The sequence below is a fragment of the Rousettus aegyptiacus genome, unplaced genomic scaffold (assembly GCF_014176215.1).
Source record: "Rousettus aegyptiacus isolate mRouAeg1 unplaced genomic scaffold, mRouAeg1.p scaffold_m13_p_14, whole genome shotgun sequence".
Lineage (NCBI taxonomy): Eukaryota > Metazoa > Chordata > Mammalia > Chiroptera > Pteropodidae > Rousettus > Rousettus aegyptiacus.
The window spans coordinates 47,567,582-47,594,910 of record NW_023416289.1 but is presented as its reverse complement, the minus strand read 5'-3'; the positions used below and the strand labels follow the sequence as shown (position 1 = coordinate 47,594,910).

Sequence of the window (27,329 nt, the reverse complement as noted above, 5' to 3'; positions counted from 1 at the left end):
GCCGTCACTTGGGTATCACTCTCAACACTACGTTGGTCACAGCAATGTCTCACAGGGAACACAAGGAGGCTGCGAGCCCGCGCTGCCTCTAGCTCATCACATCCACGGCGTCTCTGTCGCTCTGATTGTTGTTTCTAACACAGGCAAACAACACACATGTGGGAAATGCCAAAACTATGGTTTCCAAAGATGCTGGCGCCCTCTGCTAGCAGGCTAAGCCATCGCAGGGGCTCCCTCTTGCAGGAAGCAAACAGAGAGCGCTCCCTTCAGGCCACGTGGGGCCCACCGCTCAGGCACTGCTGCGGCGGCCTGCGGGTTGGGTCAGAACGGACTTAGTACCCCGGTCTGCCTCAAACACCAGAGGAGCGACTGGAGCCACAATGAGCATTGCAGAGGGCCCGGCAGCCAGTCTCCCCACCGCAGGGAGACACCACCGAAGGGCAAGCAAGAGTCAGCTACGTCACAGGACTCTAGCTGCCGATGCTATGGGGCTGATTTTGGGAGACAGAGGTGGGCCGTTCCGCACCCCTGCTTTCCATGCGCTGGGAGAATGGCCCAGGGCCACAGAGAGCACACAGCTTCCCCACAAACATTCACCAACTTGCCCTGGGCGGGGGCGAGCACCACATCAATCAGTGCGGAAAGCACCCGGAGGGATCCAGGGAGAGGTCACACAAAGATGCTGCCTCAGGACGGGGCAGCTGACAACTCCCGGTGAAGGACGCCTGACCCACAGCTCACACCTCCGGATAAGGCTCCTGCAGCCGCGGCACGCTGGAGGCACGGAGCGCCCAGAACCGCAGGCTTCAGCACTGGCGGGCTGAGGTCCAGGATAGCTAGCTGGGCAAAAGTCTCAGCCGCACAGGCAGAGATGGGCGTCAGGTCATAGTCCAAGCCACGGTGGAACCCTCTCCAGCCACGATCGCAAGAGCAAAGTGACCACTAATCTGGCAACAGAAAATACCAACTTTGGCCGAAAAAATTACTGTGCTCATTTACGGGACCAAAGCACAGGTCATACGGGGCTACTGGTTCCCTGGCCCAGTTATCATTCTTTAAAACCATTGCATCGCCACGAGCTCTCGGAGCCATCTGGTCGACCCTCTGTACCTGGTAGCAGGATGAGAGCCAGGTGGGGGCAGGCCAGGGTGGTCCCTCCGTCTGCGTCTTTGGAGAGACCAAAAATATTCTGCAGCAGAGGCTTCTGTCAAGTGGCAGCACGGACGTTGTCCTGCTGGGGGATCCTCATATGTCCTGGGCTGGCCACCACGTCCAGGACGGACCGGAGGAGACCCACAGTGGCGAGTTCTGTGCGGTACAGTCTCCAGCAAACAAATGCAGCGATGGTGTCTGATAGTGACAGGGGCTAACCCCGCCAGTGCGGCGGGCCTCCTCCTGGAGCTCGCCTAGGTCACAGCCGTCAGCCTCACCCATTCCGGGACCGAGTAGCTCAGCGGGACAACTCTATAAATGCCGCCACCAGGGGGCGATCAGCAGCCGGAGCAAACGTCAGCCACACAGACCTGTTCAGGGACGTGAAGACTCACTGTGGGCCGCGCCAAGACACCCAATCTGATTCAGTCCATGTCTGAGGGCGTCTCTCGCCGGGCCTGGAGAGGGGAGGAGAGGCCGCGGGCCGGGCAAGCACAGTCCTCCTTCGCGGTAAGGGTTAGCTGCGGCCGGGAGTTACCCGTCACACCCCAAACTCCTGCAGAAACAAATTCCGGTGACTGGACAAAGCAGCAACATCCGCACCTGACCGGGATGAAACTGATAACACCATTGGCCTCCTGGAACTCTGCCTCGGGCACCGAGGCTGAATCCCACTCCTTCCTATTTCCACGGAGCTCTGGGGAAAGAAAACGAACAGTGGCCACCAGGTGGCCATCGTCAGCCGGATGGATCGTCATCACAAGTGGCCACGGCTCGCCGCGGGCCATCACGTCATCCAATCTTAATCGGTCCACCTCGGAGCGCGACTCTTGTCAGGGCTCGAGCTGGGAGGAGAGGCTGGCGGCTCAGCAGACAGAGCATCCTCTCCGGTGCGCGTGTGGGCTCCGGCCAGGGGAGCCTGAGCGATCACGTGCATGGCCCGCGAAGCCCGAGGGGGACCGGGAGACAGCAACCGGAGGGGATGCGTTAGCCTCACAGGACTTCTCAGGCAACGGTGGCCACAGACCAGGGGGGAGGTCGCCTGCACATGGGGCACGAAGCCTGCATGGGACAGTCGCCCTCTCAGCATCAGGGTCCAGAGGGGCGTGTACGCGGCATGAGAACCCCCGCGGCCCTTCAGGGCTGGAGCCTGGAGAGAAGACCGCGAGTCCCAAGCCCCAGACAGCGGCTCCCACATCCTGGCGGGCGGCATCACGCAGAACCAACCCCAGCGGTCACGTCTGGAGCTTGGTGCGCCCAGGAGGCCGACCTCATCGCCCACTAACACCGCAGAGCGGCGCTTGGCTCACATGGTGGAAGAAAATAAGGATTTTGGGTACCGCTGCTGGTGACGGGGGGTTCCACGGGGCACGGAGGGTTCCTTGACCACGACGCATCCATCGACGCCCCCATCACTACCACGTCAGAGCTCCGGGGTTCGCGCCCACACGCAGGCCAGGTCTGTCCGCGTTTCACTGGGGAGGTCTGCGACGGCCAGGACTCACGAGGATCTGGACAGCCCGCGGCCTCCTGCCCTAAGCTGCGTGTCCGTTTTACTCATTCTACATGGTGTAAGTGAGACCCGAACATTTGAGAGATATGCATTTAGGATGTTCGGACCCAGGCTGGCCTTCACCTCTGGCATGTATGGGCATCGAGGCGCAGGACACCGTCTCTTGTCTCCCGAGGAAACCCTGATGGCCTTCTGTGGGGAACGGCCACTGGCCGGTGCTGGTCGACCCCCTCCAGGGTGCCCAGCACCTTCACTGAGACTTGCCAGTCACTCCCTCAAACCCCCGCGGATACTCTCGTGTGAATGTACAAAACACCAACATCCGCGTGTGACCGAGGTAAAGCAGATCACGCTGCCGGCCTCCTGGAACTTGCCTCGGGCAACATGGCCAAATCCCAGCTCCTTCTGATTTCTGCGGAGCTCCGTAAGGCGATTGCCATGAAAGCGGCCACCAGGTGGCAACCGTCAGCCGAATGGACCCTCATCTCGGGCGGCCATGGCCCACCGCGGGCCATCACGTTATTCAACGTCATCCTGGTCCACCTCGGAGTGGGAATCTTGCCCAGCCCGAGCTGGGAGGAGAGGCTGGCGGCACAACGAACAGCCTTGAATCTCGTGAACACGGGTGAGCTCCGGCCAGGAGAGCGCGAGCCATCCTGCGCATGGCTCAGCAAGGCCAAGGGGAGCCCTGGAGACAGCCACCGGAGCGGATGCGTCAGCCTGGGCTACCTTCTCATTCGACTGGGCGGTTCCACAGGTCACGGAGGACTCCTTGAGCACGGCAAATCCATTCACACCCACGTCCATACCTCGCCAGCGCTCCGCTGTGCACACCCACGTGAAGGTCCCGTTCTGTGTGCTTTTCCAGAAAGAATCCTCTGGGGCCAAGGACTCACGAGGACCCCGCCGTCTGTCGGCCTCAAACACTGTGCTCCATGTCCGGTTCCCGGTTCTCCACCGCAGAAGCCAGACCCGAAAATGTGAGAAACGCATTCAGGATGCTCGGACCCAGGCTGACCTTCTCCTCCGGGGTATGCGGTGTCCACAGGCGGGACACCGTCTCCTGTTCTCCCGCGGTAACCCTGCTCACTTTTTGCGGGTTAGAGCCAGTGGCTGGAGCTGGTTGACCCCCTCCAGGGTACTCAACACCTTCACTGAGACTTGCCCGGTTACTCCCTCAAACTCCTGCAGATACAATCTCTGATGACTGGACAAAGCAGCAACATCTGCGCGTGACCGGGATGAAATTGATAACACCGCCGGCCTCCTGGAACTCTGCCTCGGGCACCGAGGCCGAATCCCACCCCTTTACTTTTCCGAAGCTCCAAGTGGAGTGAGAACAAGTGTGCCCGGGAGAGGCTCTGCCTGGACGCAGGCTGGTCATTTAAAGAGTATGGACGAGCTGGGTGGGCGAAATGCTCATGCCCTGAGCTCTCTGCACCAGAAAGCCAACCTCATTGGCCACTAACACCGCAGAGACGGTCTTGACTAACGTGGGGAAGAAAATACGGATTTTGGGTACGGCAACTGGTGACGGCCCTTGGGCACTGACCAAATCCCACTCATTCCGATTTCCACAGTGCTCTGGGGAAAGAAAACTAAGAGCAGCCACCAGGTGGCCATCGTCAGCCAGATGGATCGTCATCACGAGTGGCCACGGCCCGCCGTGGGCCACCACGTCATTCGAAGTTACCCTGGTCCACCTCGGGGTGGGAATCTTGCCCAGCCCGTGCTGGGAGCAGAGCCTGGCTGCTCAGCGAACAGCCTTGAATCTCGTGCACGTGGGTGGCCTCCGTCCAGGAGAGCACGAGCCATTCCGTGCATGGCTCTGCAAGGCCGAGGGAGTCCCGGAGACAGCCACCGGAGCGGATGCGTCAGCCTGGACTACCTTCTCATTCAAGGGTGCCCCACAGATTCAGGAGGACGCCTGATCATGGCTGCCCTGCGCAGTGCAGTCACCCTGTCTGAAGCAGAGTCCAGTGGGGGCCTGCGACCGTTGTGAGGACACCGGCTACTGTTCCTCGCTGGAGCCCAGAGACAGCACCGCGTCCCAAGCCCCCGGTGCACGGGAACATCTTGCAACATCGAAGTGGGCAGCATCAGCCAGACGGACATGGCCAAGTATAGCCACGGCCAGGCACTGACTTCTGGTGCCAGGGAGGCGACCACAATGGCCACAAACACCGAAATGCAATTCTGAGCTCACACGGTGGATTTCGTGTTCCGCAGCTGGTGACTGGGCAGTTCCACAGGTTACGGAGGACTCCTTGACCACGGCAAATGCATTCACAGCCTCATCCATAGCTCGCCAGAGCTCTGCTCTGCACGCCCACACGAAGGTCCCGGTCTGTGCGCTTTTCCAGAAAGGATCCTCTGGGTGCCAAGGACTCACAAGGACCCTGCCAATCTGTCGGCCTCAAACACTGTGCTCTGTGTTTGTTTCCCCATTCTCCGCCGCAGAAGCCAGACCCAAAAATGTGAGAAACGCATTCAGGTTGCTCGGACCCAAGCCGAACTTTACCTCTGGGGTGTGCGAGTGTGGGACACCGTCTCCTGTTCTCCCGCGGTAACCCCACTCTCTTTTTGCGGTTAGGGCCAGTAGCTGGAGCTGGTTGACCCCCTCCAGGGTGCCCAACACCTTCACAGAGACTTGCCCAGTTAACTTCTCAAACTCCTGCAGATACAATCTCTGATGACTGGACAAAGCAGCACCATCTGCGCGTGCCCGGGATGAAATTGATAACACCGCCGGCCTCCTGGAACTCTGCGTCGGGCACCGAGGCCGAATCCCATCCCTTTACTTCTCCGGAGCTCCAAGTGGAGTGAGAACAAGCATGCCCGGGAGAGGCTCTGCCTGGACCCAGGCTGACCTTTACCTCCGGGGTGTGCGGTTGTCCGCGGGGAGGACACCGTCTCCCCTACTCCCGCGGCAACCCTGCTCACTTTTTGCGGATTAGGGCCAGTGGCCGGAGCTGGTTGACCCCCTCCAGGGTGCCCAACACCTTCACAGAGACTTGCCCGGTTACTCCCTCAAACTCCTGCAGATACAATCTCTGATGACTGGACAAAGCAGCACCATCTGCGCGTGGCCGGGATGAAATTGATAACACCGCCGGCCTCCTGGAACCCTGCGTCGGGCACCGAGGCCGAATCCCATCCCTTTACTTCTCCGGAGCTCCAAGTGGAGTGAGAACAAGCATGCCCGGGAGAGGCTCTGCCTGCACCCAGGCTGACCTTTACCTCCGGGGTGTGCGGTTGTCCGCGGGGAGGACACCGTCTCCCCTTCTCCCGCGGCAACCCTGCTCACTTTTTGCGGATTAGGGCCAGTGGCCGGAGCTGGTTGACCCCCTCCAGGGTGCCCAACACCTTCACAGAGACTTGCCCGGTTACTCCCTCAAACTCCTGCAGATACAATCTCTGATGACTGGACAAAGCAGCAACATCTGCGTGTGACCGGGATGAAATTGATAACACCGCCGGCCTCCTGGAACTCTGCCTCGGGCACCGAGGCCGAATCCCATCCCTTTACTTCTCCGGAGCTCCAAGTGGAGTGAGAACGAGCGTGCCCGGGAGAGGCTCTGCCTGGACCCAGGCTGGCCACTCCAACAATCGGGACAGAGCCGGGTCGGCATCATGGTCAAACCTGAGCCCTGCACCCCGGAGAGCGAATCATTGCCTAATGCCGCACAAAATATCATTTTTAGGCACCGCAGCGGGTGACAGGGCTGGTCCGCAGGTCAATTCGCCCTCTCAGAACCCCGGCCCATGCATAGACTTTACCCGTCGCAGCTGACCCAGAACTCTCGTGTTCGTGGCCACGGGCAGGTTGCACACTGTGTGTGTTTCTGATGCGAACTGACATTTCCCGCAGGAGCCCCGAAGATCAGGCCTGCGAAAGCCAGCGGGCGGCCGATGGCCTCCTACCCAGGCCTCCAGGTACCGCCCGGCCCAGTTCCCAGCCTGAAGCGAGACACGAAAGTGTTGAGACCAATCGAGTTCTGCCGTGGGAATCGGCGCGAGCCCGTCGCATTGTCCTCAAGCTCCTTGCACGCCGGGGCTGCTTCTGTCTCTGACGTGTGCTGGCGACCAAGGCCACACACCCTCTCCTGTCGTCCCTCAGAGACAGCGACCAGCTTCCGAGGGCGGGGACCCCTGGGGGTGCTGTCTGACCCCTCCTGGCTGCCCAGTAACCCAGCCCGCAGGTCCCGCAAGTCGTTCGCCCGGACACCCGCAACTCTGATCTGCAGCAAAGAATTAAAGGGCTGAAGCCTCCGTGTGACCAGGTCAAAGCCCACGGCGCCGCCCGAGTAGAAGGGCTCTGTCTCGGGCATGACAGCCAAGTCCCATCTCTTCCCCATGTCCCCGCAGCTCTGGAGAGTGCACAGGGGATCCAGGCTGTCACCACACGGCGCCTGACAACCAGCTTAAGCACAGCAGGACAGGTTTGCGTGGCGGGGCCGGCGGGTCGCCCGGCCTTGTCCTCGCCACCTCGGAGTGCGTCCCTCCCCTGGTGCCGAGCCAGCAGGGGGCGCCCCGCTTTCCCACTCCGGTGCTCCCGGGCGGCTGTCTCTGCCCGACGCAGGCACAGAAGGGAGCCTTGGACATTTTGCTTCACCTGTGGCTGCCGGGAAGGGGACAAACTCCCAAGGCGACTCCCGGCGGCCACGTGGATGCGGATCACTCCCCGGAATCGCTGGGTGGCTGGGCGCCGGCCAGGCTCCCCGGACACGCCGGGGCAGTCACCGGGACGGTCACTGGGCTCCTGCGCGACTTGTCGGCAGCCCCGCCAGACTGGAACTCACAAACTGCGCAAGTCTTCAGGGGCCTGCCACTGACAAACCGTCTTTGTTCTGTGATTGAGACCGGGAGCTAACACAGAGGTCACACCCTCATTGTCCTAAATTTATTTCTTTATTTTTTATGTTTTTCCCTTTCCGGAGATAACCGCCCACGTCCTCACAGCCCCAGAATGAGAGAAGCGTCTGGTGTCTGGAGCCATAGAGGCGAGTGTCCAGAGGAACACAGGTGAGTGGCCACTGGCCAGAATGCGCTGAAGGAGACCAGAGCGTCTCAGCCCCAGAAGGTGCCCATTCAGCACATCGTTAGCATCCAAGGCGCTTAAGACACAGAGAGTGCAAGGAGGATGCGCCAGCCCTCTCATCTCCCTGAGAACAGGACATAAAACTCCCATGGGAAAGAGATGGTGCCTGGACCGGGAGGGAGGGGGACATTCTTCGTCACCAGAGACGGGACAGAGGGGCACGACTGGCGGCTGAGCGAACCGTAACCCGGAAACCTGTCAAACGCGCCCCCGTCCTCCTACTTCTTCACCGCAAATGACCCACAGCGCGACCCCCTAACCCTCCATCTTGTCGATTCTTCACAAATTGAGGAACCTTATCCATTCTTTGTCTCAGAGGTAAAGCTTTGAGCTCTGGTCACTTCTTCACGTCTTCGTTCTCTCGTGAAGGTTCCCGTGTGCGTGTAAACGTGCCGTAAGATTGGATGCTCTTTTCCTGTGAACCTGCCTTAGGTCACTTTTGGTCTTAGGCCCCACCAGAGACCTAAGAATAGAGAAGGATGTTCCTCTCCTACAGCTGCTCGAGTGTCTGATAAGATGGAAAATGGAAAGTGGGCATTAGATGTTCACCACGTAAGTCATCAGTGTCTCGTGGGGGAAAGAGAGTCGTTTTTGGAGCGGTCTGGTGTGCGACGAGACTGTAGTGAAATATGGAGTGGGTGGCGGGTGCAGACGTTGAAAGGATATGTGTGGAAAGTACAGGTATTTACAGGAGTTTGCCGCTAAAGTGGCCCAGACAAATTGGGATCTTGGAGAAGAGCCATTTGATAGTACTGGAATTTTGAAACGTATTGGTTTTTTGAGAGCAGTTTTAGGTTCACAGCAAAATGGAGCAGAGAGATTTCCCATATCCCCCTGCTTTGCTTCTTCTGCTCTCTCACTCCCAAACACACACACACACACACATGCACACACACGCAGTCACTCAGAGCCTCCTCTCTCCTACTATCCAGTCAATGTCCTACACCCGAACAGTGTGTTACTGGTTGATCAGTGATGATGTTTGATTTCTGCAGACAAGTGTCTGATGGTTGCTGTTGGGGAAATAAAGTCTCTTCCCTGCTGAGACACCCCCTCATAGTAGATATAGAAAAGTATTATTGAATAAGTACTAAGCCAGAATGAGATACGCATTGCTGTGCTCTGCTAAGAAACTGCCAAGAGAGAAAAATGACCTCATTCCTCTCTATAGCTAAAAAGATACAATACGTCATATGTTTTTTTAAGCTTAAAAAAAAAAAAAGCTTGTCCTAAAATAAGGGGACTTGATAGCACCGTTTGTCACACAGAGCTCATCCTAACTTTGTCTGGGTGACTGCCTGTGTTAGCTTATTGGCTTTATCAAGAGGGGGAAAACCTTTGTGACAGGAGGTAGTTTTGCAAACAGACAAGGTGCCTGCTGAGGACTGGCTCCTTCCCTCGCAGGAACTGGGGGACCGAGGTGACAAAAAGGCCTACCTAGTCTTCAAAAGCACACAATTTAAAGAGACGGGCAAGAACTTACATGTTTTCTAAGGTAAATGCTCTAAGAAAAGAGAAAGAAATCTCTTTCCCCATTTTTAACAGCCTCTCATTTTTATGTTGTATTTGTCCTTACAAATTATTGGCCAAATATAAGTAATTTCTATTTGACAGGCCCAGAAACACAAGACTGTGACTCTTCCTAGCACACAGCAACACAGCCTGGAAACAACCTTTTCAGATATCAGTTTTGATGGAGACCCTGTGAAACATAGAACTCTGACACTTAGGACAATCTGGGAAACCTCATTCAAGTCCCAGGGACACAGTGTGATAAGTGTAACATGCTGTCATGTCATATGTGATAGGTGCACAATGAATGGAAGGGAGCCACACCTAGTCTAGCTTAGTTAGGGGGTGGCTGTCTTAGTTCCTCAGGGGGAAAGGGAACATTCTTAGGGATTGGCAGTCCCCGGCTATCTTTGATTTGCATTTTCCCTGGAGGGGTGGGGAGGACCGGTCAGGGCTAAAGTCCCCAGCTGGAGGGGTGGGGAGGAAGAGACCTTGGAACAGGGATTGGTTAGGGTCACCTTGGACATTCTCAATCTGTCAACATCTCATCAATGTCCGGAACTCACCACGACTGTGGTGACAGCTGAATACTAAAGCACTGATTGTAGGGAGCATCCCACAGTGATCTTAGGTAGAAGAGCAACAGTATTTAGGGACAGGATCTGCAGGGCCTCCTAGGCATGGGTGGGGGAGAAAAGCTGAGAAGACCTCTCAGAGGACTTAGAGGGACCTAGGAGGGGCGTTCTTGGAGTGGAAAGTGGGAGGAAAGTGGGTTGCCTTGGGGCAGACTTTCTGAGACACTGGGCTGTGGGCTTGGAATTCACTCCTGGATCCCCATCTTCGCTGGGGGTCACAAGAGATGTCTCCTCCAATCCCAGACCAGGTTGTTTCTAACAGCGAAAGGTGGGGGAGAGGGAACAGTTCAGCCTCAGGGGTTGTAGAAAGAAGTTAAGCACTCAAGAGCCTAGGAAGGGGCTCAGAGGGAGGAGCTAGTCTTAGAGTTCTGATCTTCCGGGGGCAGTGGGTGCTGCGGTGCAGTGCATGTGGGGAGAGGCCGCTGTGGGAGGAGGTTGGGATATTTCAATGTGGGGGGCCTTGCCGGGAGGTGTTAGGTGCGTGGGGAGGAAGGGCATGCTTCTCACCTGCCTCTTATGAAACTCTGATCCCCCAGCCTGGGGCGAGGTGGTGGTGAATAGGGTCTACATGGCCTGTGCCCCCTAAACGCCTCCATGGAGACCTGAGTAGGAAACAGCCATACCTCAAGGGCCCTTTGAATACCTTCAGATGGATTTTATTCAGCTTCTACCCTTCATGAGATTTATGTTTCCGACTGGGTTAAAGCATTTCTTTATGGAGAAGCTACAGCTCTCAATACTGAAAAACTGATTAATTTTGTTTCCAACCTGGGATCATCCTCATGTTTTATAGCAAGTGGTCATGTCACCCACTTCATGCGGACCATTATAAAATAACTCTCTAAGGTGTTCCCTCGACTCAAAACCTACACTATTTCACCCACAATCTTCTGGTAAAGTTGAAAGGACTGATGGCATTCTTAAAATCAGCAAAACTTCCAGAAAACTTTGAGCTCCCTTGGCCAAAGGTATTCTCACTAACCCATTTAGCCACATAGTCCACTCACTCAGGAACAAGTTGGTTATCCCCTTGTCTTATGTATCACTGACTGGAAGATCCATGTGTCTAGGAATTTCACCCTCAATATTAGTCTCTGTCTTATTATATCTGACATGGCAAAATATCACGAGGGATACACGTACTGTTATCACCAACTTGCTAAGGCCAACGTTTGGTCTTGAAAAGAATTACTACTACTACTACTACTACTACTACTACTACTACTGGCTATTTTTCACGAAGAAGCCAAATAGGTTGAATTACAGTTAGTAGAGCTGGAACTATAGAAAACAATGTGCCAGGGAGATGGTCATTTATTAATATGTGACCATTGATAAGGCACTTACTGATCATTCTCCAAAAGCAACTCCCAACAATAAATCTTTTACATCGACAAACTGTATTCTTTTTTGGACGAGTAAAGTAGTAACTATATTCTGTATTTTTGGTTCATGGAATAAGATTCTCTTCCATTGCTCTATTTCTAAATGGTTCAGATTATGGCTGTGTGTGTGTGTAATTTCGATCTTTTAAAAAAAAATGCTTTATTGAGGTATAGTTGACAAACCTGTAAGATATTTATAGTATGTTGTGATGATTTGATACACGTAAACTATGTGAAAGGTAAATTAAGGCTTTGATCTGGGTTTTCTGACTTCCTCTTTTAAGGTGTACAAAACTTTTAAGGTTTAAAAAACTCAGAGAAATTGGAATTTGTGAACTACTAAAAGTGTAACTTTAAAATGTTAATGTTTTATTTAACTGATAAATACAAGTTAGAGAAGTCTATGTTAAGTATCAGGAGGTATAATTTATCATATCTGGATTACTCGGGCAACTCAGGATTTTAAGTTACACAAGAAATACTGAGCAGACTATGTAAAACATTAACACCTTAATAACTTCTCAGTAAACACCAAAAAGAGGAAAGGAGTACATACAGGTGAATAGACTTGAGAGATGCACCTGAGAGAAGCCATACAAATGTATTTTGTATCCTGATTGCGATCTGCCTTAAATAATTACCTAACAGCTTCTGCATGGACAAATGTACTGTATTTTAAAAATACTTTTGTGTCTATGGCCATCCCAACCTTACCAAGCTTGATCGTGTCTGATCTCGGAAGCTAAGCAGGCTTGGGGCTGGTTAGTACTTGGATGGGAGACCACCTAGGAAGACCAGGTGCTGTAGAAGTAAACGATAAATAAAAAATAAGGGATTGTAAGGTGACAAGGTCCTTGCAATCTGTGAGGTCAACCAAGAGTTGCCTCATCTAAAAAAATCATAATAAAGATAAAATAAATAAAAACTTTTGTGTATTCAGGTTATCTAAATTGAGTCCTTACATTTTAGAAATGCATTATGAAAACAGTATGCATCAACAGATCTGGAAGCATAAGTAAAATAACTCACTGATGTGCATGTGGATAGATACAGGAACCACCATGAAGATAAATGATGGTAAACTGGGATAGATAGGATTTATGGGGCTTCAAAAGTCTTTTCTGTTTATGGCTACATTTGAAAATAGCCATTATAAAAGGTAGACTATGTCTTTGTATCAGTGATTTTATATGCTGAGAAAGATGCATTAAAAAGGACAGGATACTTAGTTTTGGGGACACAAATAAGTACGAAAACATCAAAATGTACACTTTAAATCAATTATATTTAAACCAAAAATTTTTTAAATGTATAAAACTTGACACTTCCCAATCATTTTACTGTATTATCACTGTTCTTGAGGTTATTTGTTGCTACTGCATCGGAATATTATAAATAAAATATTCCCACAATGGGAATATTTACACTAGAGATATTGACAGAGATTACAAATCTAGGCTTGACTTAATGTGTTAGTGAATGTTTAGATGTAAAGAAAGTGGTTGAGAATATGTAAACAATATAGATTAAACGTCTAAGTTTATGGTGTAAGTGGGCCTTAAATTGTACATAGGACAGAAAATTAAGGAAAAAAATTTCTTTTCAGCATTCGAAAACAATTATTCCATATGGCAAAGGAGTCATGTACATCACTGAGGAATGACACTCCAACATATGTTACTGTTGCACTCTCTTCCAACTGATTAAAATAATTCATTTAAAAAAATTGTCAAAAGATTCTGAGCAGACATTTTATCAAAGAAGATAGGGTAAATAAATGCATGGGGGGAAAAAAACCACCCATCAGAAGTTCTTAGGGAAATGAAATTAAAATCAAAGTGAGTTACCACTACACATTTATTGATGAACCGAATAATACCCGGCAATAAAATCAAAAATTAATGAATGTGAACATTTTTGTTGAATCTTAAAATAATTGTGCAGCATTAAGGAAACCGGTTTTTTAAAATATAAGAGTATACACTTTATGGTGCCTATTTAAAATTATAGAAAACACAAACCAATCTCTTGTAAAGGAAGGTAAATTACTGACGGCTGAAGGGCTGGAGACAGAAGGGAGAGAGATTAAAGACAAGATAAGTTCACCTTCATGTGTGATGGATTCGTATCTTTATCCATGTATCAGAGCTTATCAAATTGTACATGTTCGATAAGAGCAATTTGTTGCACATCAATTATACATATATCTGAATAAAGCTTTACAAAGTGGTTCCTAGATGTCCCTCTTTTCTTAGAAAATTAGGCTGGCAACCCTATATGGCCTCTATCATCTCTCTCCTCAGGCCCCAGGAGGGGCAGCCTTGCCTCAGTAGCAGCAAATACTGGCAAGCCAATGGAGAATGTTGCCATCTGAATGGGAATGCTGACCGGGTCACAAAAGACGCATCATTAGACTACAGGATCATTCTTCTAGTCCTTTTCTTGCCTCTAGAACAATGGCCTTGAACACCCCAAAGGGTAAGGGAACCCACAAAACCTTTAATTATTTTCCCTGCCAATGATCTCAGCTACAGGAAGTAGTTATGGAGGTCATGAGAATTTCTGTACATACTGATCAGGTCGTAAGAATTTCTGTACATACTGATCACACCAGCCAGTCAGAGGAACATCTGTGGATGAACTTTCAAGAGGCACACACCATCTAATTTATTGCAGTCTCTTGCACTCCCTATTAACCCGGTGTTTCTGTCCTAATGGTTCCACCTGACCTTTACTATTACAACGAATGACAGTGACCTACAAAGTTTTGTACCTCATGGCACATGGCTCCTTTACAGGCCCTGGGGAGGTCTCAACCTTTCACTTCCCCAAATAATCATGGTACCTGTCGTGGTACCATGATTATTAGGACCACAGAGCCATGCAGCCTTTCTTTCAAGGCCTTGGGTAGCAATGCAAAATAAACCAATTTTGGACAATGTGTGACCGTCTTGCATCATAGTGTCCCTTCTGAAGCAGAAAGGTTGGGATCCCCAAAAAAAACTCTGTTCACCTCTATGTGCTGAGAGATAACAATTCTACTTTCAAATAACCCTGTTCAGTGAGCAGTACTGCCAAATTTAAAAGTACAAAAACAAAAAGATCTTATACAAAAAGATCATAAACAAGAGCAGTTTCCAGGTTGGTGAATTAGAGCCTGGAAAAATTCATCACTAGTGTAACATGAGAACAATGTCCCTGAAAAAGGTAGTCCTTTTTAGTTGAGGATAGATCCTCTGGACCAAAACTGGGTCAGGTCCATCCCCTGAAGTGAGTGAAAAAGGAATGAGGATTCTGACAAGGGGTCAGGGTAGTCATAATTTCCTCAAGCAAAAGGGAGATCAGAATGTTAGCGCTGTGACTGAGGCACTGTGCAGTTAAGCCAGGTGGGAGAGGTGAAATGGCTTTGACCACAGAAACTGGCAGTGACATAAATCTAGTAATAGCCAGAGGCAGGTTAGAAAGTAGAATGCAGTTCCTTAAAACCTCACATGTACCTGAAACTCATCAGAATCTAGCACAGTGAATATTTGGACAAAAGAGATTTAAATTCAGGTAAATGGCTTCTACATTGTCTCCTCCAATAATGTTATACTGAATGACAAGATATTCCCAGAACATTTAAGGCGTTTCTCCAGTGTGAACTGCCTAGTGTTTAAGGTCAGATTTATGGCAAACTAATTCCCACGTTCACTACACATAAGGTCTGTCTTTAGCGTGAACTCTCTGGTGCTGAATGAGATCAGATTTGTAGGTGAAGAGTTTCCTACATTCACCACACTTATAAGGCTTTTCTCCAGAATGGATTCGACGGTGATGAGTTAGGCCGGAGCATTGGCTAAAGGATTTCTTACATTCACTGCACTCATAAGGTCTTGTGCCAGTATGAATTCTCAGTTGTTGAATGAGATCAGACTTGTGGGTAAAGGATTTTCCACATTCGCTGCACTCATACGGTCTTTCTCCAGTGTGAACTCTCTGATGCTGAGTGAGAATAAGTTTGCGGCTAAAGCTTTTCCCACAGACACTGCACTCATATGGCCGTTTCCAGTATGGACACTCGTGTCCAATGAAGTAGGAGAACTGTCTAAAGGACTTCCCACATTCACTATACACATAAGGCTTTCCTCTGGTGTGAACTCTCTGATGCTGAGTAAGATCAGATTTGTAGGTAAAGGACTTCCCACATTCATTGCATGTATACGGCTATTCTCCAGTGTGACATCTCTGGTGTTGAATGAGGCTAGAGCTTTGGCTAAAGGATTTCCCACGTTCTCTACACTCGTAGGGCTTTTCTCCAGTGTGAACTCTCTGATGCTTAATGAGGCAAGAGCTTCGGCGAAAGGATTCCCTACATTCACTACACTCATAAGGCTTTTCTCCAGAATGGATTCAACGGTGATGAGTAAGGCCAGACCGCTGGCTAAAAGACTTCCCACATTCACTGCACCCATAAGGTCTTGTGCCAGTATGAATTCTCAGTTGTTGAATGAGATCAGATTTGTGGGTAAAGGATTTTCCACATTCGCTGCACTCCTAGGTCTTCCTCCAGTGTGAACTCTCTGACATTCTATGAGGATAACTTTACGGCTAAAGCATTTCCCACAAACACTGCACTCATACGGCCTTTCTCCGGTGTGAACACTCTGGTGTCCAATGAGGGTAAAGAACTGCCTAAAGGACTTCCCGCAATCACTACACACATAAGGTCTCTCTCCAGTGTGAATTCTCTGGTGTCAAATGAGATCATATTGGTGGGTAAAGGGCTTCCCACATTCATTGCACTCATAAGGCCTTTCACCAGTGTGACCTCTCTGGTGTTGAATGAGACTCGAGACGTGGCTAAAGGACTTCCCACATTCGTTACACTCATAGGGCTTTTCTCTGGTATGAACTCTGTGGTGTTTAACGAGACTAGAGCTTTGGCTAAAGGACTTCCCACAGTCACCACACTCATAGGGTTTTTCTCCAGAATGGACTCGACGGTGATGAGTAAGGCCAGAGCTTTGCCTAAAGGACTTCCCACATTCTTCACACTCATAGGGCTTTTCCCCAGTGTGAACTCTCCAATGGTCATTAAGGCTGTAGCTTGTGCTGTAAGATTTCCCACATTCACTGCACATGTAGCATCTTTCTCTACTATGGACTCTCTGGAGCTGAACAAGTGTGCGTTTGCAAATGAAGTCATTTGTGCCTTCTTCAGAGTCATAATGAGTTTCCCCCCTGTAAAGGCTGCCCCACAGTCAGTGCTCCTGTTTGACTTCTCCCTGGTGCATGCTGGAGAACTCTTGAGCTGGCCGAGAAGTCCCTCACACCCTCTCCACAGAATAAGGGCTTCCCAGACACACATAATTTGCAATCCTTCATGAACGAGACTTTGCCCATGTTGCTTCCAAAGCGTTTCTCTCCAGTGTGCTCCTTCTAATGCTGAACCTCTGCACTGAAGTACAATTGTCTTTCATATGCTCTAGTCCTATACAGTTTCTGCCCATGAGGTGTTCCCTGGTGCTCAGTTAAGTGCAAAATGTCTCTCAAGTCCGCACTATACATCTCACAGGAACAGAGATTCTTGGGAGTCCTGATTCGTGACCCTCCTTGTACAAAAATTCTCTGCTCAGAAGGTGCCTCCTCATCTTGGGCTCCATGCCAACTACCTGAAAGCAAGAAATGCTGGTAAAGTTCATGTCACCTTTGGTGGGAGGAAACAGCTACTATGCAAGTGTGTGTCTAATGAACCCAGGAACCAATCCAAGTGATTGCGTGAGAGATCAGGGAGTTGGTTCCGGTGGAGAATGGGGCTGCTTAGTAGTACTAGGCTATCAAAAGGACAGAATGGGGGAGTCCTCATGAGGTGAAGGACACCACCATTCAGTGTGACAGAGAAGACAGGGTCTTCTGCACTAACAATCTTCCAAAAGAACTTGTCTGCTGTTGACATGCGAGTGCAGTACAGAAGGGTGTTATCGAGACCAAAGAAGACACAACTGTGATGGGGCAGCTGGTGTCCAAGGACTGTTGCACACCTCAGACATGACACACATGGGCCGATGTGGAAAGCACTGCAGATGGAGTGGTGAGCAAAACAGGTGAGACATGAAGTTCAGATGTGATGTTAACCCCAGGCTGGAAGTCAGAGTAGGAGAGACACATGGTAGAGCTGACAATTTCTCAAGCTGTCAAGTAAGGGAAAGACAGAAATGAAGTGTGGCCATTGGCACGGGTATCGAAATATTAGTCAAACATAAGAGGTTTCTGGTATGATTTGAACACAGCACTGCCATCATGCCCTTGTCCAGGTGTCGCTCCTCAGGGCCAGGCTCCCTCTGAGCCCAACTTGCCATGGCTGGATTCATGTATACCTGTGAACCGGTACCTCCCAACCCGACCCAAATCCCTCAATAAGTGGGCACCTTGATGACACAAGTACTAAGAGAAAGACAGGATGGATGAGCAGCCAGCACAAGCCCAGAACAACTCAGCATATGAGAGCCCACAGGAAAGAAAACAAAATACTATAGAGAATTTTGGGAGAGGGTCTTGTAAGAATAGTTCATGGTCCATGTAAGGACTAACTATGGCAGTGACAGCAATTCCTGATATGCATAGGTATGAGCAAATGTCTGTCAGCTAGAAGAAAGAAGCTGTCCTAGGATCATAGGTACCTGGGACCTGGACAAAATCACCCGGTCAAGGAGAAGGCAAGTAAGGTGGTGTTGTTCATCATGTTCACTGCAAGACTGCTCAAGGAAAGAAAGGACAGGGCACACACCTCAGCCCAGCCAACCATGGAGCCTACCAGGGAACTGGGGAAGGAAGCAGAGCCCAGGGTCCTGCTTTGAGGATAGACCTGCTTCTGGGAAAGAGGGAAGGGTGAAGCCTAGCTCACAGCACAGGGGTGAGTCTGAAGACCTTACCCAAGGAAGATATAAGTGCCAAGTTCTCCAGCATCACATCCTCATACAGACATCTCTGAGCCTCATCAAGGAGATCCCATTCCTCTGAGGAGAAGTACACAGTCACGTCTTCAAAAGTCACCCTGCCCTGGCATGATGGGGACAGATAAAATCACTAAAAGCTCCTCTCCTGAGAACCCAATCTCTCCCTGCCACATCTACGCTATGCCTATCCTCCCAATCTTCACAACTCAAAGGACAAACCACTGGCACCACTGTCTCCTCATGGGCTCACCGATCACAGGGTACAGTCATAAGCAAGAGGCAAGTGGACTAGCAAATATCCAAGTTGTGGACCTGGTATGGAGTGCTCCACTTACTCACGCCAGACTTACCAAGGTCATGCAAGTCTTAACACCAGGGCCCTGGAGTCATCAGGCATACTCCCTAAGTACACACATTCATGAGATCCCATAGCTACATGTCTAGATTCACCATCAAAGGAATCTCCCCGGCTTCCCTGCACGTTACTTGTATTTTAATTACCTCCTCTTTAGCTCGCCGGTGAGGGTGGGATTCCCATCTTAGGGTTACGGGAATGACCAAACACATGACACCTGACCCTGTCCAGAGATGGACTGCAGTTTATTAATCACATAGATTCACAACCTGGGAGGAGGACACCACAAACTACACAAGGCCATGTGGGGTTGCACTCTGAAAAAAAGTGTATAACCAGTAGCTGTAGAATGCATGCTTTATAAGATCGAGGGGGTGGGGTACCTCCTGGTTCCTGTGAAACAGTACGACTGGCTTGTCTGAATAACTCTGGGCTGGTGGGAACAGAAACCCATAGAGATGGTTAAGCAGAAACTGCACCTGGTCCCTTTGATGAGAAGGTTGTTTGACCGGGAGACCTTATCAGTGGCAGAAAAATGGGGAGAACTTGCACTCAGGCCATCTGAGTCCTTCTAGCTATCACATGTAAAGGCAGTACATAATCCTGGACCTTAGTGTTTGGCCTTAACAAAACTGGGCAACAGCATCCAATTTTACCCTAGACCTACTAGGGTTGTGAACAGCAGTCGCAGCCCCAAATCCTTCTACGAAGGCCTCCCTGCTTGGACTCAGACTTAGCAACACAGAACTGTATGTGCATCTCAGATACCCATGGTCCTCTTCAGCTTGTGCCACACTTGATGTCCCCTCAGCAGTCACAACCTTCCTCTGTCCATGTAACCCTCCTTCAAAGATGAACCTCACTGGTGCCCACTCCAGGCTGACTCACACAGGCGACCACACCTGCAAGTCATAGATGACCTGATTCTCTAGGCTGAATGACATACCCCAGTCCCCACTAGTCCTCACAAATTCCTGGTGGAGTTCTAAGAGGTAAATCAGCACGATCTCAGGCCTGAGTATCATGTTGACTTAATCACTCCTAAGCTTTAGGACCCATCTCATGTCTACGCTTCCACTGGAAACCTGGGCCACCTGCCACAGTATCCTGCTCCTGAGACACTCGCTCTCTATGGCCACTTACCTCCTTCACCTCTCTTTGAAGTCCAAAATCATTACCCAGAAATCCAAGCAAGAGGGATAGTCCTGAGTGCCTACCCTGGCCCACATGGTAGCCATGACATTTTCGTTATCTCCATCCTTAACCTGTCCCCAGATTTCAAGACTTGTGTGGTTAACTGCTCACTTAATACCTCCACCTAGTGCTTCTCAAGTCCCAGATGGTCTGGACACTTCCCATGAATATCACTCCTACCACTAGCTGCCTCATCTCAGATGATGGAGCTTCCATTCCCACAGCTAAGACGAAAAGCTCAGGAATATCCCCGAGTCCTCTGCTTCACTCCCTCACCAGCCACCCTGGAAAATAAGAGCTGGCATTTAAACAACACACATCCAGAATTCAATCATATCTCTTATGCCACCACTCTGGTTAACTACCCTTCCGCTGAATTATGGCGGTAGCCTCCACCATCTTCCTCCCTCGTCCCTCTCAACCCCACCATCTATAGTCATACTAAAGCCAGATGAAGCCAGTTAGGACCTCGATAATATCACGTCCCTCCTCCGACTCAACTCTTTCATTAGCGCCAGAAGAGACACTCTGCTTCCCAGGCCGTCATTCCAATCCCGACTCCTGTCACCCTGGCCTTTGTTACCACAGGGAGAGACCAGATCTGTAGCTTCCTGAACATTCAATAAGTTTTACTTCACGCATGTGCACACCCTGTTACCCACCCCTAGACTAACGTTCCACACCTGGTTACGTTGGTTGACAAAAATGGGAAAAACTTCATCTAACCCTTGCCATGCACGTCAGAGCCTGGGCTTGGAGTTTCTCCACGGTCTCCAAAACCAAATCCGGGGAAATGGCGCTTAAGAGCCCCAAAAGGCATTCTAGAGAACGTGCAAGTAGGTTTAGGAGCCGGGACACCCTCCGCTTCCCGGTGGCTCCAGCAGCACTTCTGCCGCCACGGGAATGTGGAACAAGGCAAGCCCTGGAGGACCGAGCGCACGGCGGAGTTCAGGAGGTCGGGCCTCCCTGCACCCCTGTTCGGCCAGGAAAATGGCGCTGGAACTGTTTAACATGGAGGCCTCCGTGCTGGGGATCAACGCTGACCAGATGACCTTTTCCGTCACCTCGATGTCGCCCACCGACGCCTCATGGTACTGGAAGCAGGGGCCTGGGCTGCTGGACGGGGGCAGCGCCCGCACGCGGGCTTTACAGTCAAGGGGCTGAGGGCGCTGAGGCCCCGGTGACATGCATTCACTTCAGTCGGGCCCCTCGGCCCGGCCGTCCCCATCGGACTTTGGGGGCGTCTGGCACGGTGGTCCCTGATCCAGTCCTGGCGGAGGTCACCTGGGCTGTGTCGCCGTGACTCACACCCGCGCCTGTGAAGCGAGGACCACGACTCCTCTCGCGTCTTCTCAGGTTTCGTTATCTCATTCTCGACTCAGAAACTTGGAGCTGGCCTCGGGAGAACAAAACCCATAGCAACCAATATGGCCGCCACGAGGAGGGAACCGGAAGTTCTGGCCCGTGGGGAGGGCTACACGAAGAACCTCTTTTCTAAGTTCTCATTGGCTACTGGTGCTGCCGCTCAACTCTGAGCATTCTGGGTAATGTAGTCCGCTCAGAGTCAAAGACTGCCTTAGGGAAAGGCTTCTTGCATAAAAGACCAGGCTCAGCCCGGAAGTGCGCTGGGAAATGACAGAGTCTCCCTCTTTAAAGGGACGGTACTCGTATTTCCGCGAAGCGCTCTCTGCAGCTGATCACCCAAGTTCGGGAGACTTCATTTCAGACTAGGGTGTAGCTCACCGTGCTACCAGAAGCTACAAATCCAAATCCACACATTCTATGGAGTCATTCAGCCACAAAATATGTTCCCCTGTTAGTAGAAGCTAGTAAACATCATCTTATTTTAATGCAAACGCATGCGCTCCACATCATAACAGCAATGTTATCAGTTTATGTATCTTTGGTCAGGGACAAGAGATAAAACACTCCAGATTGTGCAATGCCAAGACATATAGAGGGATGCCATAGGGGTACAAAGATGGATGTGACAGAGTTTAAACTCCACTAAATTTCAGACTCTTTCAAGCTTATTGACTAATCCTACTTTTTAAACCTTACCCTCAATAGCAATAGTCTGCTAAATTGTTCTGGCAAGAATTTCCCGTCCTCAGTATCTGATCACCAATGATTTTTTTTTTTATCAAATTTCCTCATCCCTGTACACGGTGCTGCTTGTAAGGTCCATGAGTCTAGGGATTTCACTTCCAATACTAGACTCCGTTCTACTATATCAAACATGGCAAAACATTACAAGGGACACAAATACTATATTCAGTCCCTATCACCAACTTGGTAAGACCACCATTTGGTCCTGAAAGAATTATTAAAAAACAATGACTATCTTTCAAATTGAAGCCAAAAAGGTTGAATTACAGTTAACAGAGCTGGAACTATGAAGAGCAATGTGTCAGGGCGATGGTCCCTTATCAATATCTAACCATTGGTAAGACACTTACTAACTATTCCCCTAAAGTAACTCCTGACAACTAACCTTTTCTACCTCTAAATACAAAGTGTTGACTTACTTCACCTAGCATAATGCCCTCAAGATTCATGTTTGTTGTCATAAGTGGTAGAATTTCCTTCTTTCTCATGGCTGAATAAATTTTATTGTATATCTATATACTGCACCTTCTTTATCCATGTTTCCATTGAACGCTCACTAAATAATTTAGAGAGCTGCTGATTTCGACATCTGGTTGGACCTCATAATGGGCCTGTAACTATTCCTAGGACAAAAGTTTGAACTCTAAACTGGTCCTATATATATTTTAGAACAAGTCATTACATAGATTTATTGCTTCCTCTCTGGCCACATGTCTTCACATTCTCTACGTTCCAAACAGAATGGATTTCTTCAGATCACTGAAAACTGAATGTGACTTCACATACAGGTATCTTTCCAGGTGATTTTTTTTCCTACATAAAACTGCGAGGCTGTAATATCCTTTAAAAATTTATAATGTTTTTCGGGTAGTCGTGTGAAAGACAAGTACACAGTGACGCAACGCTTTCTCCCAAATTTGATGTTTCTTTCCATATATTTACTCAAAACTTTCACAGAACTCCCCATGAGGTAATGAAGCATAATTAGTTTAAATAAATTCTCTATAACTGTGTAAAAACTTTTATTTTCCAATTATACTTTTAGCTCTAGAAAAGCAGTTGTTGTTATTCAACATTTAATCACAGATTCTAGAATACTTTGTACCTGAATAATCGCCTAATTTAAAAAATTCAAAACAATTTAATAATTAATCCAAATGCAGAAACCAGAGAGTTATACCTGTTGAACCAGATTAGAAAAAAAAATTTCCTGGTGCATGAATCAGAGAAGAACAGAGACACATGAGTGTCTGATGAGCATGAAGAAGTTGCCTTCCTGGAAACATGAAGCTATTAGCACAGAGATGTCCACCAGCTACTGGTTTGTATTCACAATTAGAGCAACACATAGAGTCAAAATGGAAGGGAAACAGTAAATGTAGACAAATAAGCCCACAGATCAGGATGGTATGCGTGGGAGAGTCTAGGGGCAGGTCCGTTGCTGTGAATGTTTTTGACTTGCTGCCTGGGCCTGTGTAGGACAACAATCACGTACCAATTAGTCCGTATCATGAAGGCCAAACACATAACATCAATAAAAGAAAATACGACTGCATTTAATAAGCTGATCAATCTGTCTGGCATGACCAAAGAATGATATCCATAATCAGTTTCCACACTTATACTTTTGGAGTTTCTTGGGCCAGTCACTTTCATAGGAATACAGACATTTACCAAGAGTTGAAGGATCCAGCAAAGGAAATTGCAGAAGGCAATGGATTTTGGGGATCTATTTCTGAACTGCATACACCAAGAGGTTCTGGAGTAAAACACAATGGCATGGAAGGCACTCAGAATGTAGGTTGAGAGTCAGGTCTGTAGATCTCAACTTGGTGTCCAGTGACCAAAGTGAAATTGTAGACAGAGGGGGAAAAGTTTTCCAGGAGCCTGCTATAGTCTGAGTGAGGAAGATAATTCCCACTGTCAAGTTGGCATGCCAATTATTTTCATCTCTAGAAAGTACTGATTTTAAGTTGAGACAGAAAGAAATGGGAGAAAAATAAACAAAGTGAAATGTGTTACCTTCTTCTCAGCTGTATGTACTCCTCAGTTAATACATATTTTCCCTCATTTGGTAACATATATTCTTTCTTCAAATGGAACTGAAGAGAATGTGCTTATGGGTGCAGTGGTTATTAATTAAATTTTTATGGTGGAGTCAATCTATATGTTCTTTATAAAGGGGGCTGTTTGAATAAACAATCCATTGATGCTGTAAGTACTATTTAATAGATAATGACAAAAAAAAATACATCTAATGAATCGGAGCGAGCAAACATCATGAACTGCTCCTCACATGCCTAAATCGTTGGGGCACAGTGCTTCAGTGGGTCCTGCCAGAACCGGAGAGCATAGACTCCACACCAGTTCGACCTGGTGCCGGGAGCCCAGGAGGCCACCGCGAGGGCTCTGGAGTCCCGGATATCTCCTACTCTGCAGGCTTGTCCCCATCCAGGGCCGCCGCTCTGAGTTCCGTCCCACATGAGGTCTCCGCGGCTTCCCAGGAAGGCCCCCCACAGAGCAGACATTCTCACGTGGAGTCTGGATGCTGGAAAGCTCGGCCTCAAATGTTTTGCGTCTCCGGCCAGGAGCCCATTCCACAAGGAACAAGACTCAAAGGAATTGGCAGAAGCAGATTGAGGCTGGTCCTTGGGCTCTGGTGGGGTGGTCTTGACTAGGCCTGTACTGGGACTTGGCCTGTACTGGACTTGGCCTCTGAGGCCACTGCAGTAATAACCACAGTGGTGGGGAGAAATGGATGACTTGCATGACACTACAGAGTGGCCACTTGAAGTTTGTTAGCATGAACTTTTTGTGGTGAATTTTATGCCACATATAACTTTCAAAAAGGGCTCCCTGGTCAAGAAAAGAACAATGCCAAAATACCATCATCTCTGCCCGTTATGTGAGTCACTTTGGAGTGACCGTCCATGTGGGTCCGAATCTCTGGGAGCAGCTGAAATAACATCGTTATCCTCTGGGAGGTTCTGAGCATCCCTGGTCCAACTCCCGGGATTAGCTGCAGCAGGACGAGGCCCTTCCTCCTAACGCAGGAGAGAAACACGGGGTCCGGAACCCGAGTCTGTTTGGAGACCTCCAGGTACTGGCCATCCCAGTCCCGGCTCCTGGACAGCGGGGACATTACCCATACATCACTGTGCGTGGGGGCCTGGCAGGGAGAGAATAGCAAAATCCCAAGGGACCTGGCCTTGTCGCATTTCCATCCCTACGCATCTCAATGCAGCAGTACTTCCGGCACCATTTTAGTACAATTGTTTTGATTGTTTTCTGGTCTTGTGATTTTGTCTGGCCTCTTGAGCTCTGGGAGGAACAGGAGGTGCTTTTCCACTGAACAGTCCATTCTGGGACTCAGCGACCCGCGCTAGGGTCGAGACAGTGACTGAGCTTCCCGCTCCGCCCACAGAGTGGGATGTCCGCGACTGCGACTGCGCCGAAGGGCCCAGCTCAGGTGAGTGTGCGGACGCCAGGGACCAGTAAGGGATACTGAGGAGAAGGGGAGAGGAACCAATGCCATCAGTGGAAGGTATTTCTATTGGTGCAGGTGACATACGATAGGGATGTTAATTCTGAACAGTTTTCAATTTTCAATCCAGTAGTCATAATAATTGACTTATCTTTACAAATGGCTCTTTGGGGCACAGGGTTGTGTGAGGCCAGTCCAAAGGCTCTTTTGCCGTTTTAACATTCCAAAAGTTTCAGGAATAAGTTGCACAAGGTAGTTCCTCTGGCATGGCAAGGCCAGCTCCATTTTAAAGTCGCTTTGTTTAGTCTACGGCCATGCCACCCTGAATGTGCCCAATCTCATCTGATCTTGGAAGCAGGGTTGGGACTGGTTAGTACTTGGATGGGAGACTACTAGGAATACCAGGTGCTGCAGGCGTTCAAAAAAATAAAAATAAATAAAAATTTTTAAAAATAAAGTGGCTTTGTTTATATTTGACTGAATGTTAGGAGTGATGCCTGGACAGGCAGGCTGATAAGTTTATCATAATTTTCAGGATGCTGAAAATCATGGAGGGTCACAAAGGACACAGTCCGAGTTAGAGTTTAAAATTTTTCCAAAAACCGCTCAGTGGACGAACAGACTGGATGGTGGGTAATAACTGTGTGACAGGAAGGTTTCCTTGCTCAAGGTCACACGGATAAACGGTAAGAGTATTGAGGACTGAGGCCGAGATAATGCAGTCATCCCAGGTCACCTGGCTCCAGAGCTGAGCAGGGGTACAGGGAGTCCTGAGCTCATGAAGCCCCACCAAAGACATGCCTCTAATCGTTGATTTTTTCCCACAGAGGGCCCCTACTAAACTTCTTAGGGACACTACACAGATGAGTTCAAGATATCCCTAAATCTCCCTGGTCTTGACCCACCCATGTGCCTTCTAGAACTGTGATTTTCTTGAGTTTTCACATGCCAGTTTTTCAGCCTTTTAAAATTTTTAGTAAGACTTGTTTTCTAGCCTAACATATGGTCTACCTGTCTGGGAGCATGTTCCATATGCATTTGAAAAAAGGTAAATACTGCTGTTGTGTGGAGTGTTTTATATTTGCCCATTAGGTCAAATTAGTCTGTAGTGTGGTTCAAGTCCTCTGTTTTCTTATTCATCTACTGTTCCATCCATTATTCCAAGAAGGTGTTGAAGTCTCCTGCTATTTTTGTAGAGCTGTTGATTCCCCACCTTAATTCTGTCAATGTTTGCTTCTTATATTTTTGTAACTTTGGTGTTGGGTGAATGCACCTTCATAATTGTTATAGCTTTTTGGTAAATTGACCCTTGTATCAACATGTAATGTCCATCTTTGTCTCTTGAGACAGTTTTTGACTTAAAGTCTATTTTTTCTATTACTCGTATAGCTATTCCTGCTCTCTTTTGGTTGCTATTCACGAGAGACACACTTTCTCACTCTTTCACTTTCAATTTATGCTTTTTTTTTTAGATCTAAAGTTTCAGCTCCTATAACTCCTCCATGATCACCTGAATCTCACAGCTTCCCTCTTCCTACAGGTTCCCAAGAGAGAAGTGTTTATGGCCCTGCACAGAAAAGCAGAGCATGTCCCAGGACCTCATTGGCTCTAATCCCTACCCCTACAGCCTCAGCACACAGATATAGGATATTAGGAGATGATAGTATCCTGAAATTCTTTGTCCTTGAATCTGGGACTCTGGGATTACCTCATGTCCGGGGTCCTGAATCAAGTTAGAAGTGATAAGGAGGTGTTCCTATTTCTGCAAGCAATAGGATAAGGTGGTTTCCTGGGCGTCGGAAGCATCGTGTCCAAATGACTGGTGACAACAGTGAGTGTTTGGGGAACTGCAGGTCTCCATTATGTCTATTGGAAAGGGAAACGGAGCAGGAGTCAATATTGCAATAGCTGACTAAGAAGCTGGGCCTGTAATTGAGGGTGGTAGAAGCCA

At 49.2% G+C, this 27,329-nt stretch overlaps 1 protein-coding gene and 1 pseudogene across 1 annotated transcript in view; one reads left to right on the top strand and one right to left on the bottom strand.

Moving 5' to 3' along the window:
• Window positions 1-11,989: 11,989 nt before the first annotated feature.
• LOC118611877 lies at window positions 11,990-12,108 on the top strand (annotated as a pseudogene).
• A 1,029-nt stretch (window positions 12,109-13,137) lies between these two features.
• LOC107500481 (zinc finger protein 154-like) overlaps window positions 13,138-27,329 on the bottom strand; it is a 50,542-nt gene continuing 36,350 nt past the window's right edge. Inside the window, 1 exon segment of the mRNA XM_036232668.1 lies at window positions 13,138-18,339. Coding sequence (XP_036088561.1) covers window positions 15,777-16,421 — 645 coding nt within the window. The 5' untranslated portion in view covers window positions 16,422-18,339 and the 3' untranslated portion in view covers window positions 13,138-15,776.